The sequence below is a fragment of the Pteropus medius genome, unplaced genomic scaffold, assembly GCF_902729225.1.
Source record: "Pteropus medius unplaced genomic scaffold, Ma_sr-lr_union100, whole genome shotgun sequence".
In the NCBI taxonomy this organism is placed as follows: domain Eukaryota; kingdom Metazoa; phylum Chordata; class Mammalia; order Chiroptera; family Pteropodidae; genus Pteropus; species Pteropus medius.
In genome coordinates this window covers 5,070,203-5,085,545 of record NW_024350927.1, presented here as the reverse complement: position 1 = coordinate 5,085,545, position 15,343 = coordinate 5,070,203, and the positions used below count along the sequence as shown (strand labels likewise).

The 15,343-nt window shown below is 41.9% G+C and overlaps 1 protein-coding gene and 1 non-coding gene across 2 annotated transcripts in view; both read right to left on the bottom strand.

Moving 5' to 3' along the window:
* The window catches only part of MTOR (mechanistic target of rapamycin kinase), a 114,960-nt gene that overhangs the window by 84,858 nt on the left and 14,759 nt on the right, over positions 1 to 15,343 (bottom strand). The window contains exons 11-20 of the mRNA XM_039842242.1: positions 15,019 to 15,263; positions 13,766 to 13,981; positions 13,226 to 13,431; positions 10,662 to 10,784; positions 9,680 to 9,769; positions 9,467 to 9,559; positions 8,664 to 8,798; positions 8,325 to 8,454; positions 6,770 to 7,020; positions 315 to 401 (exon numbers count right to left, since the gene is read on the bottom strand). Of these exons, the coding sequence (XP_039698176.1) occupies positions 315 to 401; positions 6,770 to 7,020; positions 8,325 to 8,454; positions 8,664 to 8,798; positions 9,467 to 9,559; positions 9,680 to 9,769; positions 10,662 to 10,784; positions 13,226 to 13,431; positions 13,766 to 13,981; positions 15,019 to 15,263 (1,576 nt within the window). The remainder of the gene's footprint in view (positions 1 to 314; positions 402 to 6,769; positions 7,021 to 8,324; positions 8,455 to 8,663; positions 8,799 to 9,466; positions 9,560 to 9,679; positions 9,770 to 10,661; positions 10,785 to 13,225; positions 13,432 to 13,765; positions 13,982 to 15,018; positions 15,264 to 15,343) is intronic.
* Positions 10,198 to 10,316, bottom strand: LOC120585953 (5S ribosomal RNA). The gene has a single exon (XR_005648580.1). It is a non-coding gene; the product is annotated as a 5S ribosomal RNA (ribosomal RNA).

The window sequence follows — 15,343 nt, the reverse complement described above, 5'->3', positions numbered from 1 at the left end:
TTTGGGGCGGTAAGAAGGAGCTTTCGTGGGAACAGTAGAGATGCTAAAGTGAAATCGCTTTGTTGTGCTGAGGAGCAGGCCTCAGAGCCTGTTTCCGGCGGAAGCTACTGCCTCAGATCTCACACCTCGCACCCGCAGCAACAGCCCTCCTCCTCCACCTTTCGTAACCCAGAAGGACGCCTTGCTCCACGCCTATATTTCGGGTTGTAAGAGCTCTACCATGACCCGTGAAAAATGTCCCTGTTATCCAAACATGGATAATATTCCTTGACCCAAACACCGATGAACAGGCCAAAGCATTCACTTCTACTCACTCTCATGAGGGTGACTATTTCATCCATGTAAGGTCTGATGTGGCTCTTCACAAAGGACACCAACATTCCCAGCTGCTGGAACAGAAACTGAAAGGGAGAAGAGGTGAGCAAGCTGGCCACGGAGGATGTCGGATTCCTAGGTTTACCCACATCCACGAGAATTTCGCATGAGGACAACTACGGAATCGGTTTCCGCATCGCTCCATCTGCTGACAATAAGTCTCAAAGAACCAGACTTAAAACCTCAGGTGGGGATAGTGGTGGGGTCTAAAAAGAATTGTTGACAACAAGCCATTTAGTGCATAACAGGGGCTTTGGGGCCAGGCTGGCTGCTGTGAACCACTCTGTCATCCGTTAGCTTTGTGACCTTCATGTCACCTCTCTGGGCCCAGCCTCTTCCGTGGGGAAATGGGGAGTATTTGTCACATCGGCCTGTTGTGAGAGTTAAATGAGGTAACACCTGGAAAGCACTAGAACAGGACCAGGAATACTGTTAAGTGCTCAATGTCCACTAGCATCGAAGGGTATCCAGAGCCACTAAAGACGAAAATAACATAAAACGGATCAACCGTAAATGCACCTTTTGTTTATTCAGCCCTAATTCATTACCACTTACATTTTAAAATAAACACAGCTAACTATTATGGGCACTGTAGTTTACTTATAGTAATTAACTCAATTAATTAGGTCTTAATTATTTAATAGTCTCTTAAGAAATTACGAGACAAAGACAGACAAATGCCACATGATTTCACTTATATATGGAGTCTAATGAACAAAATAAATGAATAAACAAAACAGAAACCAACTCATAGATACATACAGAGAACATTTTGATGGTTGCCAGATGGGAGGGGGGTTGGGAAGATGGGTGAAAAGGGAGAGGGATTAAGCACAAATTGGTAGATACAAAAGTCACCGGGATGTGTAAGGAATAAAGTCATTTACATTGCAATAATTATGTATGATATCAGATAGGTCCCAGACTTATCAGGGTGATCACGTTGGAAGTTGTATAAATATGTTATATCCCTGAAACTAATACAATATTGTATACCGGCTATAACTGAAAAGTAAAAAATTATTTAAGAAATAGTTGAAAAAGAAGAAATTATGAACCAAAACATCAAGCAAACTGGGGAAGGGATGGGATAAGGAGATTCTATTAGGTAGGTACCTTGCAACGGTGAGAAGAAATGCCGTCCACAAAATAAAGCTGGGAACAAGGAGGACCTAGGGAAGGGGAACTCCAACTAATTTACAGGTTAAAGATGCCTTTAGGGTGTAGTTTTAATTTTGTTATGGTCTTCAGATAGTGCTACAGGTCAATATTTAGTAGCAAATCATACTCTAAATCTCCCTCCCCAAAAGATTGTCATAGCTCTCTATGCCTTTGTTGCCCTCCATCAACAAGGATAATTTAGTGATGAATAGACATATTTTCACTCTTCTTCACATTTTGAAACTTGGCTAAGTTGGGGAATAAATAAAAAGCGTTTCAAATAGTGAGTAATGAACTTACAGAACTCACTACCTGAAGAGGTGAGATTGACAAGACATATAGGACTGGGCTCAAAGAGAGTTGGGACTAATTCCCTAATGACAGGGACACCGATGGATTCTAAGGTGGTTAGAACCTGGTCACTGCACAGCACAGGTTCAACTCAGCAGAGCCATCTCTGTCTACCTCCTGGGCCCCGCCTTATACCATCACTGTTGACAGTGTTTATGAAATGGTCCCTATAAAAGTACATTGCAGAGAGCGAGGAACATGAGACTCTAAAGAGAATGGTTCTGTAGTTACATTTTTGTTATGCAAAACCTGAAAGAAGGGAGAAAATCTAAGCTGGAGGAATCCCGTGGATTGGGGATGGCAGGGAGGTCAGGGAAAACCTGGAGACAGAAAGGACTAGAGCGCCTGATCCTCGCTGTCGTTTCGTATCAGGTGTAAATGGGGAAGCCTCTCTGGTGGCTGATTCGTAAGGAGTGGCGACTCATGCACGCAGATGGGGAAGCGCCTCTTTCATGGGCAAGGAGCCCGCGTAGCCATCTCACTTCCTCTCCCTTAAATTCTTTCCTGAGGTTTTATTCTCCTTTCTCCCCTCGGCATTAGTGTTTTAAAAGAACACAGTTTTGTTCCTGAAATGTGGTGGATTGAATCTCCTCCCAAATGCCCCCGCTATGAAAAGCCTAAAATCAACGCATAAAAGATAACAAACATTGTTATTAGATTATCAGAACTGAAATCGTTCACATAAAGCCAGACCTTCAAAGTGCTACAAATTAAGAAAACTGGTGAGTCTCTGCCTCCCCCTGCCCCCAATCTGCCCACTGGCAAAAGGAGACAAAGAAATTTGTCAGTCTAGGTATGAGGTCTAGGTAGAAAAAGCGTCTCCCCAAAGAGTTTATAATTTCAGACCACTCTCATGTGGGTTCAGGGGGTTATTTTAATTATCCATGTGGCCTGAGGACCTCTAAGCCAAGAAATTCACTCCAAGTTCTTCTGGGTGACTTGGCAGAAGTGAATGCAAATCCTCTCTAGAGAGACGTGACTCTAGAGCAGATTTTCAAGTATCGCTTCAGGAAAAGCCCAGCTGAATAGGACACACAATCCAAAATTATAAAACACATAGGACAAAACACTGCAAGTGTGACTCAGCAGAAACGATAAAGAGCAGAATTAGACCCATCAGGGATTATTTTATACATACTGAATTATTGGATATAAAACAAACCTGTTTAATATGCTTAAAGAAATAGTGAGAGTTAAAAAAATGAGCAAGGGCTAAGATAGCACCATAAGATACTAGGCATATTCGAAAGAATCTAGTTAACTTTAAAAATAAAAAAATGTAGTTGAAACTAAAAATTTAATGACAGGTCTGAAAAGACATAGCTGAAGAATAGTGAACAGAAAGTGGATGTGAAGAAATATCCAGAACGCATCTCTGACAGATGAAGACGAAAAATAGGGAATGGAACCTGAGTCTTTTAAAACCAGTTTACAAGACGTTAAAAAATATCTTGAAGAGAATTTTACAGAACAAATGACCTGGTTTCTTCCACAAATACATAGCATGAAAAAAAAATGGGGGAAAAAAGAGAATAGAGAATTGGCTTTATAAACCAAATGCCATATGTAGATCTTATTTAAATTCTGATCTGAAAAATCAAATATACAAAGAAATTTTAAAGGACCAAAAATTTGAAGGATTAGTCTTAGATGATATTAAGGATTATTGTAATTGTGGTCATATGAGAAAAAATTATTTATTGGTGAAATAATATGATCTTTGACATTTCCTTTAAAATATCTCAGGAGGAAAGTGTGTGTGTGTGTGTGTGTGTGTGTGTGTGTGGTGTGTGTAGTGTGGAGGTGGGGAGAGATAAAACTAAATTTATAAAATGCTAGTTAATTGTTGATGAGTATGAGAATATAAGTTATCTACTTTTATGATTCAAATACTCTATTACACAATGTTTAATAAAATTAAAGGTAATGAACAAGTAGAGGGCAGAAGATAAGAAAATTAAAGCTTGATCAAGCCAAAAAAAAGACAGAAAAGAAAATAAACATTTAGAACAGGACAAAAATAAGGCACAAAGTAAGACGAGGGAAGTAAACCCAAATATATCAGCAATCACGATAAATGTAATTTAGACTGAACGCACTGATTAAAAGACAAAAAATTTTCAAACCGGATTAAAAAGATAATCTACCTATATATTAGTATGTACGTTATTATTACAAGAGACCCATCTAAAGCAAAAAGTTACAAGACAGTTAAAAATAAAAGGATAAGACAAGACATCCTCCCAAAAAAATGCTGGTGTAGCTATATTATCAGGCAAAACAAATTTTAAACTTGTTAAACATAAAAAGGGTCATTGCAAAATGTTAAGATTCAATTTTCCAGGAAGAAATGATGTACGCACCTAATAACCTAAAATATATAAAACAAAATTGACAATAATAAGAAATGAATAAATCCACCATTGTAAAGGGAGATTTTTCTCTCATTTCTCTCAGTGTCTTGATATGCTGAATTATATTACATTTTAATGTTGAAAAAGTCTTGAATTGTGTTAAGACCATCTTGGTTATGATTTTTTTTAATACTTTGATTTTATATCTAATGTTTATTCTAGAATTTTTATATCTATGTTCCTGAGTGGAACTGACCTGTAATTTCTTTTTTTAACTGTAGGTTTGAAGATCTGTTTAGCTTTTCTGTTTCTTTTTGAGGCAGTTTTGGTCGCACTGTTCTAAGAAATGATTCATTTTATCTAACCGATAAAATCTATTGGCATGAATTTGGTTGAAATGGTTGCCTGGGGTTGTGGTCAGAATGGAAAATGACTGCTAATGGGCAGGAGGTTTCTTTCTGGGGTGATGGAAATTTTCTAAAATTAGACTGTAGTGATGGTTGCACAATTCTGTAAATATACAAAAAAATCACTGAATTGTAAACTTACGAAGGGTGAATTTTACAGTGTGTAAATTTCATCTCAATAAAGTTTTATAAGTTTGGAATGCAGCTAAACAATACTTGGAGTTAACTTTACAGCCTTAACAGATTACATTAGACAAGAAGAAAGACTGACAACTAAGACTGACAACTAATGAGCTAATATTCAAATGCAAAACATTCTTTTTAAAAGTAAAAAAAGAAAATAGGATGAAAGTAATAATAATAGAATAAAAAAGATACAAAAGAGAAGATCAACAAAGGCAAAAGTTGGTTCTTTGAAAAATATTATGACAAATCTCTAGCAAGACATTAAAATATAAAATAGTGTGAACAAATTCATGCCAATAGATTTTGCCATTTAGTTAAAATGAATAATTTCTTAGAACAGTGTGACCAAAACTGCCTCAAAAAGAAACAGAAAAGCTAAACAGATCTTCAAACCTACAATTAAAAAAAGAAATTACAGGTCAATCCCACTCAAGAACATAGATATAAAAATTCTAAAACAAACATTAGATATAAAATCAATACATTAAAAAATATCATAACCAAGATGGTTTTAACACAATTCAAGAATGTTTCAACATTAGATCATATTGTAATTCAACATATCAAGACATTGAGAGAGAAAACCCATATCATCAAAGCATTTCATAAATCCAGTACCCATTTGATAAAAACTCTTTAGCAAATTAAGACCATAAGGGAACATTTATAATCTTTAAAAAGCTACCTACCGAAAATCTACAGCAAACGTACTAGTGGTAAAATCTTAAAAGCAGTCCCATTAAAATCAGGAACAAGATTAAACAAGATTCTACTGTCACTAAGTCCAATCAATACTGCAGTCCTAGGAATATAGTAAGGAAAAGTAATAACTGGTTTACGGGTTAAAACAAAAAAACCCCCAAACTACCTTTTTCTTTTTGTAGATTATATGATTATCTAGAGTGAAAAACCTGAGAAAATTTACAGGTAAATTAGGATTAGTAAGAATTTAATGAAGTTGATTACATAAAAATAAAGTTAGAAAATATACTTTCAAAAAAGATACTACCTCCTCTAAATGTAGATCAAATTGGACACATAATCACAGAAGGAAAAATAATTAGTTCAAGTATCTTTTAAACAGTGCTCTATACACCCTTGTGGAATACAGCCTGCGAATAGCAGGAACCGCAAAGCCACCCTGAACTTTACCTAGTAGGTTTGCTGTCTGCAGTGGTCTAGGTATAGTCATCACAGAACAACTTTGCAACTTTGCAAGTGGTTCAGAAAAAGAAAAAAGAGAGAACAAGACAGAGAAAAAGAGAACGAAAGGGAAACATTCCTCACAGAAAAGTGACAGCTATTAAAAGTAGAAAGGATGAGAGAACTAAAAAGTCATTATTTCACAACCAGTGTGATCACTGATTCAGGCCAGGATCGTCAATGAGTGCTAAAATCACTGAGTAAAAGGTAGCTGGGGATACGACAGTCACGCAGTCTCACCCCACACACTACTTCACGACTAAGGAAAAATGGGAAGATCTGACAGACACCAACTTAACCACGTGCTCATCCTTAGGACCAACAATAATGGGACAAGCTGACATCATGAGATCCAGTCAGAAGCATGCAACTTCAACTCTGGAGTAGTCTCGCTAAAAATATTTGACTTGAATCTAATCATGAAGCAGCAGCCAGAAATCCACACTGTCGGCCATCCTACCAGACAACTGGATGAACTCTAGATTGCTGAGAATAACAATGCCGTCTCTCCCCGCAGGCATTCATCCTTTAGCCATGTTGAGGAGATAAACCGAGAAATTGGGCCGGCTGATTAAAGCTGTCCACTTAAATGTTAAAAGTTAGGGAGGAGGAGAGGCATCGGGTTCAACTGCCAGCAGAGTGCATTATTAGGAAGCTGAGGTGCACATGGACCTTCCGTGAAGGTGTGGCTTGGAGCAGGGAGGAGCAAGGGTTGAGGTTTTAGCTACTTACTTCCCGGATGGCCCCGTCACAGACACGAATGACGTTCAGGAATGTGGGCATGACCTGGGGCAGGAACTGCACACACTTGAGGCCCAGGGACTTGAAGATGAAGGTGATGGCCTGGACAACCATGGTGTGGTGGTGAGAGAGGGACTGGTCTCGGAAGATGCGCATCAGGGCCACCATGGACACGGCTGGGTAAAACTCATCCAGAGGTAGGTTCCCCATGTTGACCAGCATTTCGCTGGTGCTGTAGTCAGCTAGGGCAGAATGACAAACCGAAACATTTCTTGACCATCATCAGCATTCACATCTTTCTCCCTGCTACGTCCTAACACCATTGGGAATAAAGGATATATTAGGAACCAATAAATAGGCTCTCAGCATCAAGGACTAAAGAGTTTTTGGCTTTTCTATTACTTAAACCACTCAAATAGTACATGATGGGTTTTCTCTAAATTGCTGTTTAACTCAGCTTCTTACCATTACAGTTCAGAACTTCGTAGCTGCACTGATGTATAAAATAATCACTCTCCCAGATGAAAGTAAAGAGAATTAAATTAGGCAAACATCTGTTCAGCAGCTGCTTGGTCCCCCTAGGCAATTGAGACAAGCGAGTGGCAAATGCCACCTGAACAAGGATCTCAAGGACTCGGGCGGGTGGCTGGCTGGTTAGCAATGCAATGAGGGAGAGGGAGACGGGAGGCGGGGAGGCGGGAGACAGGGAGGGGGAGGCGAGAGGAGACTGGGAGCAGGAGACTGGGAGAGACTGAGAGACTGGGAGACTGGTGCTGCTGAGTGAGGAGACCGGAGGGGCATGGCTCAGGCTCTGCTCGACAGGACAACGTCACTTCTCTAATATATAGAAGAACACGCTGGAAGCAATACGATCCCATCCATAGAATTTAGGAACAAATTATCTTATTTTGGGAAAATAACGTTTTGTTGGAATAGCTGAGAGAGCCACTGTCAAACTTTCACACTTTCAAAAATAAGCCTGCTCTGACGGACAATGGGTTAAGTCTAGAAAATTCTCCTGCATCCCCACACCCTACCCAATCTCTCAGGTAGTATGTCCAAAGGCAGAGGGGCTCTAGGGTCAGAGCACTGATGATGGACAAAGAGCCCTGGATTCTGACTGTTAAACTGGTTTTTCTGTGCTGAGCCTTGCCTCAGACTCCCCTATCGATTAAAACAGGGAGAACAAATTCTACCTTCTTCCTCCTTGGGCGCCATGGAAATAGAAAACAACAGAGAAGCACTAATGAAGAATGAGATGTGGTGATATGTCACATCTCTCTCATCAGCCCTAAAGAGTGAGTACAGATGCAGCCTATTGACTCTTGATGAAGAACCCAGACGGACATGAGGCCTCTGGGCACACTGGGAAGCAGCATCCTGCTGTGATTTCAAGAAGAAACTACTGACTTTTCATTCAAAGTTGTGAAGCGAGTCAATATGCTATAATTTCAGTTATCCAGCCCAAGACTCTTTCTAAGCATGGCCGGTGCGGGCTCTGGGAGGCAGACACTTGGCAAGTCACTCATGGTTTTCCCCAACTTACAGGAATCCTGGCTTGACTTGGACTCTGACAGGCTGACAGCAGAAGCGTCCCGGGACTGGTCAATCATGCCGATGTTCACTTTGTGCTTATAGGGATCCAAGGCCCCCAAAAGCCCTAACACACGGATAGCCTGGGTAGGAAAAGGGAGGGAAAAAGAAAATTCACCACCATATCTCATGCTTCATGATAACTGATTCATACCCAAACAACTGGCTACATGAACAAAGTGGAGAGGGACAGGAAGTCAGAACATGTTAATGCCACAAACTTCTGTCTCTCTGTCTCTCTCTCCATTCTCCCAGCAAAGTCTTTAAAGACCAAGTGTGCCACGTCCCCTACCTCTCTCCGTGTACCCTGGTTCTGCTCAGTCTTCAGGAAATTCAGCAGTACCTCTAGCAAAGTGGGGTACTTCCTGTAGGGCTCTACCACATAGCCAGTGCTGGCTACCAACTGTCCCAGGGTCCACAGAGCCACCTGGACAGACAAAAGATCACATGGGTAGTTGAGCCAGTTTGAACTCTTTGTTAAATGGTTGAAATAAAGGGTTAGAAGCCATATAAGAAAAAAATTTCCAATAAAGATGCTAACCATGATCAGAAATCCTGAGAGCCGGGGCATAAAAATAAGGCCACAAAACCAATACAACAATCACTAGCTCAAAGGTAAAGAGTCCTGCCTTTCTCAAAGGAAATACATTGTCCTTCCACAGTGAATGGTTAGTCCAACTTAAAAGGAAATTAAAACTGTTCTTAATTTCAGTCTAGTCACCTAATGACCTCAATGACCAAGGCGAAGCCAGGGCTGGGGGAGAGTGAGCTGAAGCTCTGTTGGCCTCCACAGCTGGAGATCAAGGCTTTCTTTCTTGAACCTTTAGGGGCTGGGTCTCTGACAGATGATCTGTGTTTTCTTTTGTCTACAAGAAATGGCACTGGTCAGCCCTGCTACTTACTCAAAGTGACTCTGGGTCAGGATAACAGCCAATTTTGGTTCCAAGTCTTTCTTCTTTTTTACTCGTTCAATGAATATTTCTGAGTACCTCCTGTGTGCCAGGGACTGGCTGGGGACACTGAGGTGACTAAGAGAGACAAGGTCGCCAGCCTCATGGAGCCCGTCCTGCTCTGTCAGGAAGCAGAGGCACTCACCTGCCTTTTGGCCAACAGAGAGGAGTCCTGGAGCATGTCCATGATGATGATAAAAAGCTCGTCAACCCATTTCCTCATTTCCAGGCCACTGACCTACAAAATGAAAAAGGGAGAGGTAGGTAAGATTAGGAATTATAGCATCAAGTATTTTGACTTCTTCAGAGATTAAATAGTAGTCTCTCCATCCTACGGTAAAAGCAGCTGTCCCCTTACCTGAGCTAACTCTCCTATTGTAGCCAAGACATTATTGATCACACCTGGGTTTGGATCAGGGTCTGGATCTTTCAGTTTCAAAATTAAAGCCTATGGGAAGAAGGTATGAGAAAATGAATGCAGGTTAGAGTCTACCAGAAATCCTTCTTTTACATAAGTAAAATTCACCCAAGAGACCATCTCAGTCGCAGAAAAATTATTTCCAGACTTTATAAATCCAGGATTTCTCTCAAATGTGGATTCTCAAACTTTTCTCCATACTGCACACAAGTCTGACATATAAGAGGACTGGGATGTGCTATGATTTAAAAACATTTCTAACGCCTCCTCTAAACTATATCTGTGTGATCATTTACCCGGATTCATGCAAGTTATGAAAGACTTCATATGACTCTAAAATATTCATATTTGAAGGTTTCGATTTTATTATTTATTTTTTTAGGCAAGGCGACTCTTGGTTGACCTCACAGATTGCAAGGACCTTGTCAGCTTACAATCCCTTATTTTTTTATTTTTTACGCCTACAGCACTTGGTCTTCCCAGGTGGTCTCCCATCCAAGTACTAACCAGGCCCGACCCTGCTTAGCTTCTGAGATCAGATGGGATCGGGCTTGTTCAGGGTGGCATGGCTGTAGACGAAGGTTCAGATTTTAAAGCTCATTCTTTTCCTTGATTTGGGTGGAGCTATTTTGTGCCGTTATCTACCTACTTCTCCTTACCAAGCACATTTGATGATGTGCTTGAAGCATCATATTTTATCTCTTATAGGAAGAGCCCTTTGCTGCAACTGGTGAGATTTTTAATATTCTTTAACTCAGTGTGCTTGATGTGGCCCTTGTCCCTGAGCCTAGGACAAAAAAAAAAAATAACGTACTTTGCTCAGTACAGAAATGAGCACCAAACCACTCCCATTGCCTCAAACAAGCTGGCATAAGACAACCCGAAGAAATCGCCAGTATCTCAGTCTTACTCTGTGAGTTACCTTCAGAATGGGCTCCATGTAGGGGCGGATGAGTCGGGGGGCATTGGAGACCAGGTGCCCCAGCATGCGGGCACTCTGCTCTTTGATTCTTCCAATACCGCTGTGCTCCAGCTCTGTCAAAATCTACAGGGAAAGGCTCAGTATGGCAGAGGAAATTCTAGAGAGACACTGGGTGTCAAAGGGAGAATGTGACCAGGAACCAGGGGAAGGACCCAGAACTCCACTGTGGATCAAGTAGCTGCCATATACTCTATAAGCAAAGGACATCTTTGCAGCTCACAGAATAGTATTGGCTACAGCAGTGACTGGAAGAAGAACTATTTGATACCAGCCCATCTTCTACTGTTACAGCACCACGAGGTGCCACTGTCCTCTCCCAGCACAGCTTTTAACAGTGTAGCACGAAGACGACTGAGAAAGCCAACGGGGACGGCTGCGAGCAGAGTTTTGCAGAAATGAGGAAAGAGGGGCTCTCTGCAAGAAAAACCTTTGTCCAGACAGCAAATCACAAGGACTGCCCGTACATAATGACCAAGGAATCACGGAACAGTCAGATAGCTATGATGATGAAAGAAACAGATACTTGGAAGGGGTTGCAGGCACATCTAGATAAACCCAAATAGTTAGGGAAAATATCAATAGGCTCCCCCTGGACCTTAATAAACGGAGATAACATGCTTGTTCTGACATCCTTCCAACACCAGCAAATCACGTTACTCCTGGTGACACAAGACATAATTTAGACACACTTCTAAAGAGCTGGAGTTGTCAGAGGAAATCTCTGAACAGTGAGAAAAATGAGAAAACAAAGCTCATGTCAACTCAGCTACTCAGAGGGGGAGTCTACAATTTAATATTATATTTTTTCTTAAATTAGTGACTTAAGAATCCTGATTTTCTGTAACCCCTCAGCAAGCTGTCCTTCCCATCACAGCAGACAGCAGCAAGAGGGGATGGAGTGGGTTACTACGAACAGACCCATAACAGCAAGAAGAGATGGCCGACTGGGAGGAAATGGGTACCAGTGAGAAGAGTATGACTCTCTGGGGCAGCACAGGGCCAAAGTAACCCCAAATTCACTTCCAGAGCCAGAGAGCATCGCTGCGCCCTAGTAACGATACCCGATGATCAAGACACCAAGAACAGGCCAAAGCACTTTTAGGTAATGTCCCTTATCAAGACATGAACATGTGCAAAATCTGTATCAAAGTTTAAAAACAAGAGAATTTAAAATTTTGTCGTTTCAAAGGCTAAGTTTAGTGGGTGGTATGTTCACTCAGGGGAGCTTCACATTCTTCAATACCAGAAAAACACAACGACTAGAGAGCTTACTGGAAGCTTCTAGACGAGAGGACACAGGCCATGCTGGCTCGTTCACCGATGAAATGCTTCCAGGACCCAGCATGCTTGGAACTTAGGAGGTGCTCGAAACATCTGTTAACTGAATGAACCTCCTGATATTCTAATTAGAAGATATTTCTACATCAAGCTTATTTAGCATGATTTGAGCTGGCAGGCTCAGCAATGATTTCTTGTCCTTCTCCAAACCTTAGGTATATTTTAAAAAGACTTAAAATGATAGGCACTCCTAACACAGGCCAGTAGTTAAAGAAATAAACCATTAGGCTAAAAACAGAAGTGCCACCATAAATATAATCTTCTCATTTGTCGACTGATGATATATATAATTTATGGTCACTTTACTTATGACAGATTGTGAATAAATGATAGTTTCCTAGAGTAAAAGTTATATATGTTAATAATTTTCTATGTTTAAGTTCTATGTTATAAAAAGTGTTTATTTTAAAAGAAACCGGTGGGGGGAGGATTAGGAAGCAGAGGGAGAGGTGGGGACAGGATGAAGTGGGGGAAGAGGAAGTGACTGGGTGAGACACACTGAGATCTAGAAAAGGCAGGTGTAAATAACTTGAGGCAGAAGGACTGGACCACGCATCGCTCACAAGGAGGCCAGAGAACTTACTTGAGTAGGTGAGGACAGGTTTCAGCAGGAATTGAAAATCCTACTAGATTTACTAGCACTGCCAATGTGAATCTACCTTAGGCTCTAGTCCAAGCAGCTTACCTTGGCTTCTCGCATTATTTAGGAATGAAAGCCAGGGACCACAGACCAAGGGCAATAACTATGAGAAACAATGTTGGAACCATTCTCATACTTGGCCTTTGTGCTTGACCTGGCTGGCATTAGCAAGAAAAGCAGGAGCATGGAAGGGTAGAGAGGTGCTGAGAAGACCGTCTGCAGTAAAGAGGGCCAAGAAATGGAATTGCTGGTGACTTGCCAGGAAAAAGAAAGAGCTGCCTGAGAGGTTAGCTTGAGACTGAGAGGCACCCTGGAGTCATACTGACAACAGGCTTATGAAGTGATAAACACTAGAATTGTAATTACAAAGCTGGGAAAACATGTGGACTCTTGGAGCCGAATGTGGCTTTTACCGGGTATCTCAATCTTTCTTCCCCTTCCTTGTCTTCAACTCTCTTTCCCCAAATAGCTGTCCTGATGAAAGTCCTTTCCCCACTACCTCTAGGTCTGACTGTCACATCATTACCTGGATGAGCATCTTGCGTAGGAAAGGCATGACGAAGGCTGGGTTCATGCTACTGAGCCGACCCACAGTGCAGATGGCCAGCTCCCGGATCTCAAACACCTGGTCATTCAAAGCTACAAACAGGGCCTGCAAATTCTCTGCCTGGGCCAGATGTGCATCGAAGCGCTCATCCAAGGATGCCAAGACACAGTAGCGGATGTCAGGGTCTGCAAGGGGAATGGAGCCTTTGAACATCTCTTCAGAGCACTCATCCCTCCAGTCTTCCCAGGGTTCACTTCCACTGCCCTCAGCCTGGAGAGAGGATTCCTGATACCTTTTCTCATCTAACCTGTCATTCTTTTCTCTAGTCATAGGGGCAAAGATAATAGAATTAAAGACAGATTATCTTACACCGATAGGCTGGAGCATCTAAGCCTAATGCCTTGGCAGAGAGAGCTGAATGTCAGCTGGTTGAGGCTGAAGGTCTCTAGAGAGGCCACGTAACGAAAGGGCCCTAAACCAGTACACTTTCCTAGACTGCTTCTGTCTTACAAACTTTACCGGGATCTGTTATCCCAACCACGAGCAGTTTGCTGAGCACATCTGCCACCACTTGCACTGCAGTCTGGCTAACCACATGCGCGTGGCCACTGATGAGGTGAACGGAGGGCGTGAGCAGGCGAGAGCAGGTACGGGCGGCTTCCATGCGGATCTCCTTGTGTTCACTGTTCAGGAAGTGATCCGCACAGTGACGGACGAACTGGGTCAGAGAGTGTCCTGGACACAAAGGCAGAGAGAAAACAGAATACGACACTGCTGCTTCTGACGGCAGGTCTGCAAACTGCTAGCTGTATTTTTCATTTTATGGCTACTCATTCAATTTTCAACAAGGTATTGATCAGCAAGGTACCGACCCAGAACTCTTCTTAACAAATGAGCTTCCGGTCATTAGAAAGGCGGAAGGGAGGTGGGGAGACAGAGAAAAAGCATTCCCTCCATCCTAATCCTTCCTTTATTCTCTTCAAATAATAATCATTTGGTTTTATTCTGACTCAATCTTTTATATTCCCAGAAAGTAAAACGATTCGTGATCAAATTTAATTTGTTTCGTTTAGTTCCCAGATTTAAATACCAAAAAGAGAGTCTGAAGGAGGCTAGGTTTAAATATAGCTACTTTCTATTCATTACAAATAAATTATCTGGAGTGTTAATCAGCGTAAGTGAAGGAACTGTCACAGGGAAACCACAGACGGCCGTACGTATTCAGGCCGCATGTTGAGGCTTTTGTACTTGCTTGTTTCCCTATAGTCTTAATAACACTTAAACGATCTTAAATTTCAAAAGTATCCACTTTTCTCTCCTGAAATAATCTCTCTAGGGCATTAATGGAGGTTTATCTGCAACTTGGAACTCCAAACTGAACTACATAGTACAGCACTCTGGGAAATCACACCGCCATAGGAACACGAATGCCCCAAAGCTCATGCTTATGTATTTTAAAGCATTAAATACCATACTGGCTACATGGAGGTGGGGAGTGGGATCCATCTGTGACTTTTCCATCTCTGAAGCATTAGTTTCTTGGACCCATGCATACTTTTCCTGAATACCATCTGCCCCCAAACTCGGTACTGGACAAAGAAACAAGCAGTAGGAATTAACAATATAAGGAAAGAATCTAGGAAGCATGAGCTGCTACAGAGTCAGCTACTCTGTATCCAGGACCCCTAGCAAGATCCAGAAATTCTAGGCACCCTCATTCCTTTCTTGAGGTTCCCAGCATCACTCACTATCTTCCCACTGCAATTTCCTACCTTCAAATTCAAAGCTGCCAAGAGTTCGGAGGGCAAGGGTAATGCTGCCCACATCGCTGGCTTCAGGGAGAGTTGTGAGGCCAGGGGAAGCCAGCTGGTGGGCCAGGCCCTTGGGCATGCCTGGGTGCCGAAGGGGTTTGTGCATAAGGACAAGGGACAGCATCTTCAGTAGCCCATCCTGGATGTCCTTCTTCAGCTGCGGAATCTGACGGCTCAGGTCGTAGAGCACAGCTGTGAGGGCGGGGCTGAGGGGGAGGAAACCAGTCACATACGGGGCTAGATATATGACATTCGGTCTGTACTTGAGAAAAAAGTCCCACTTGTC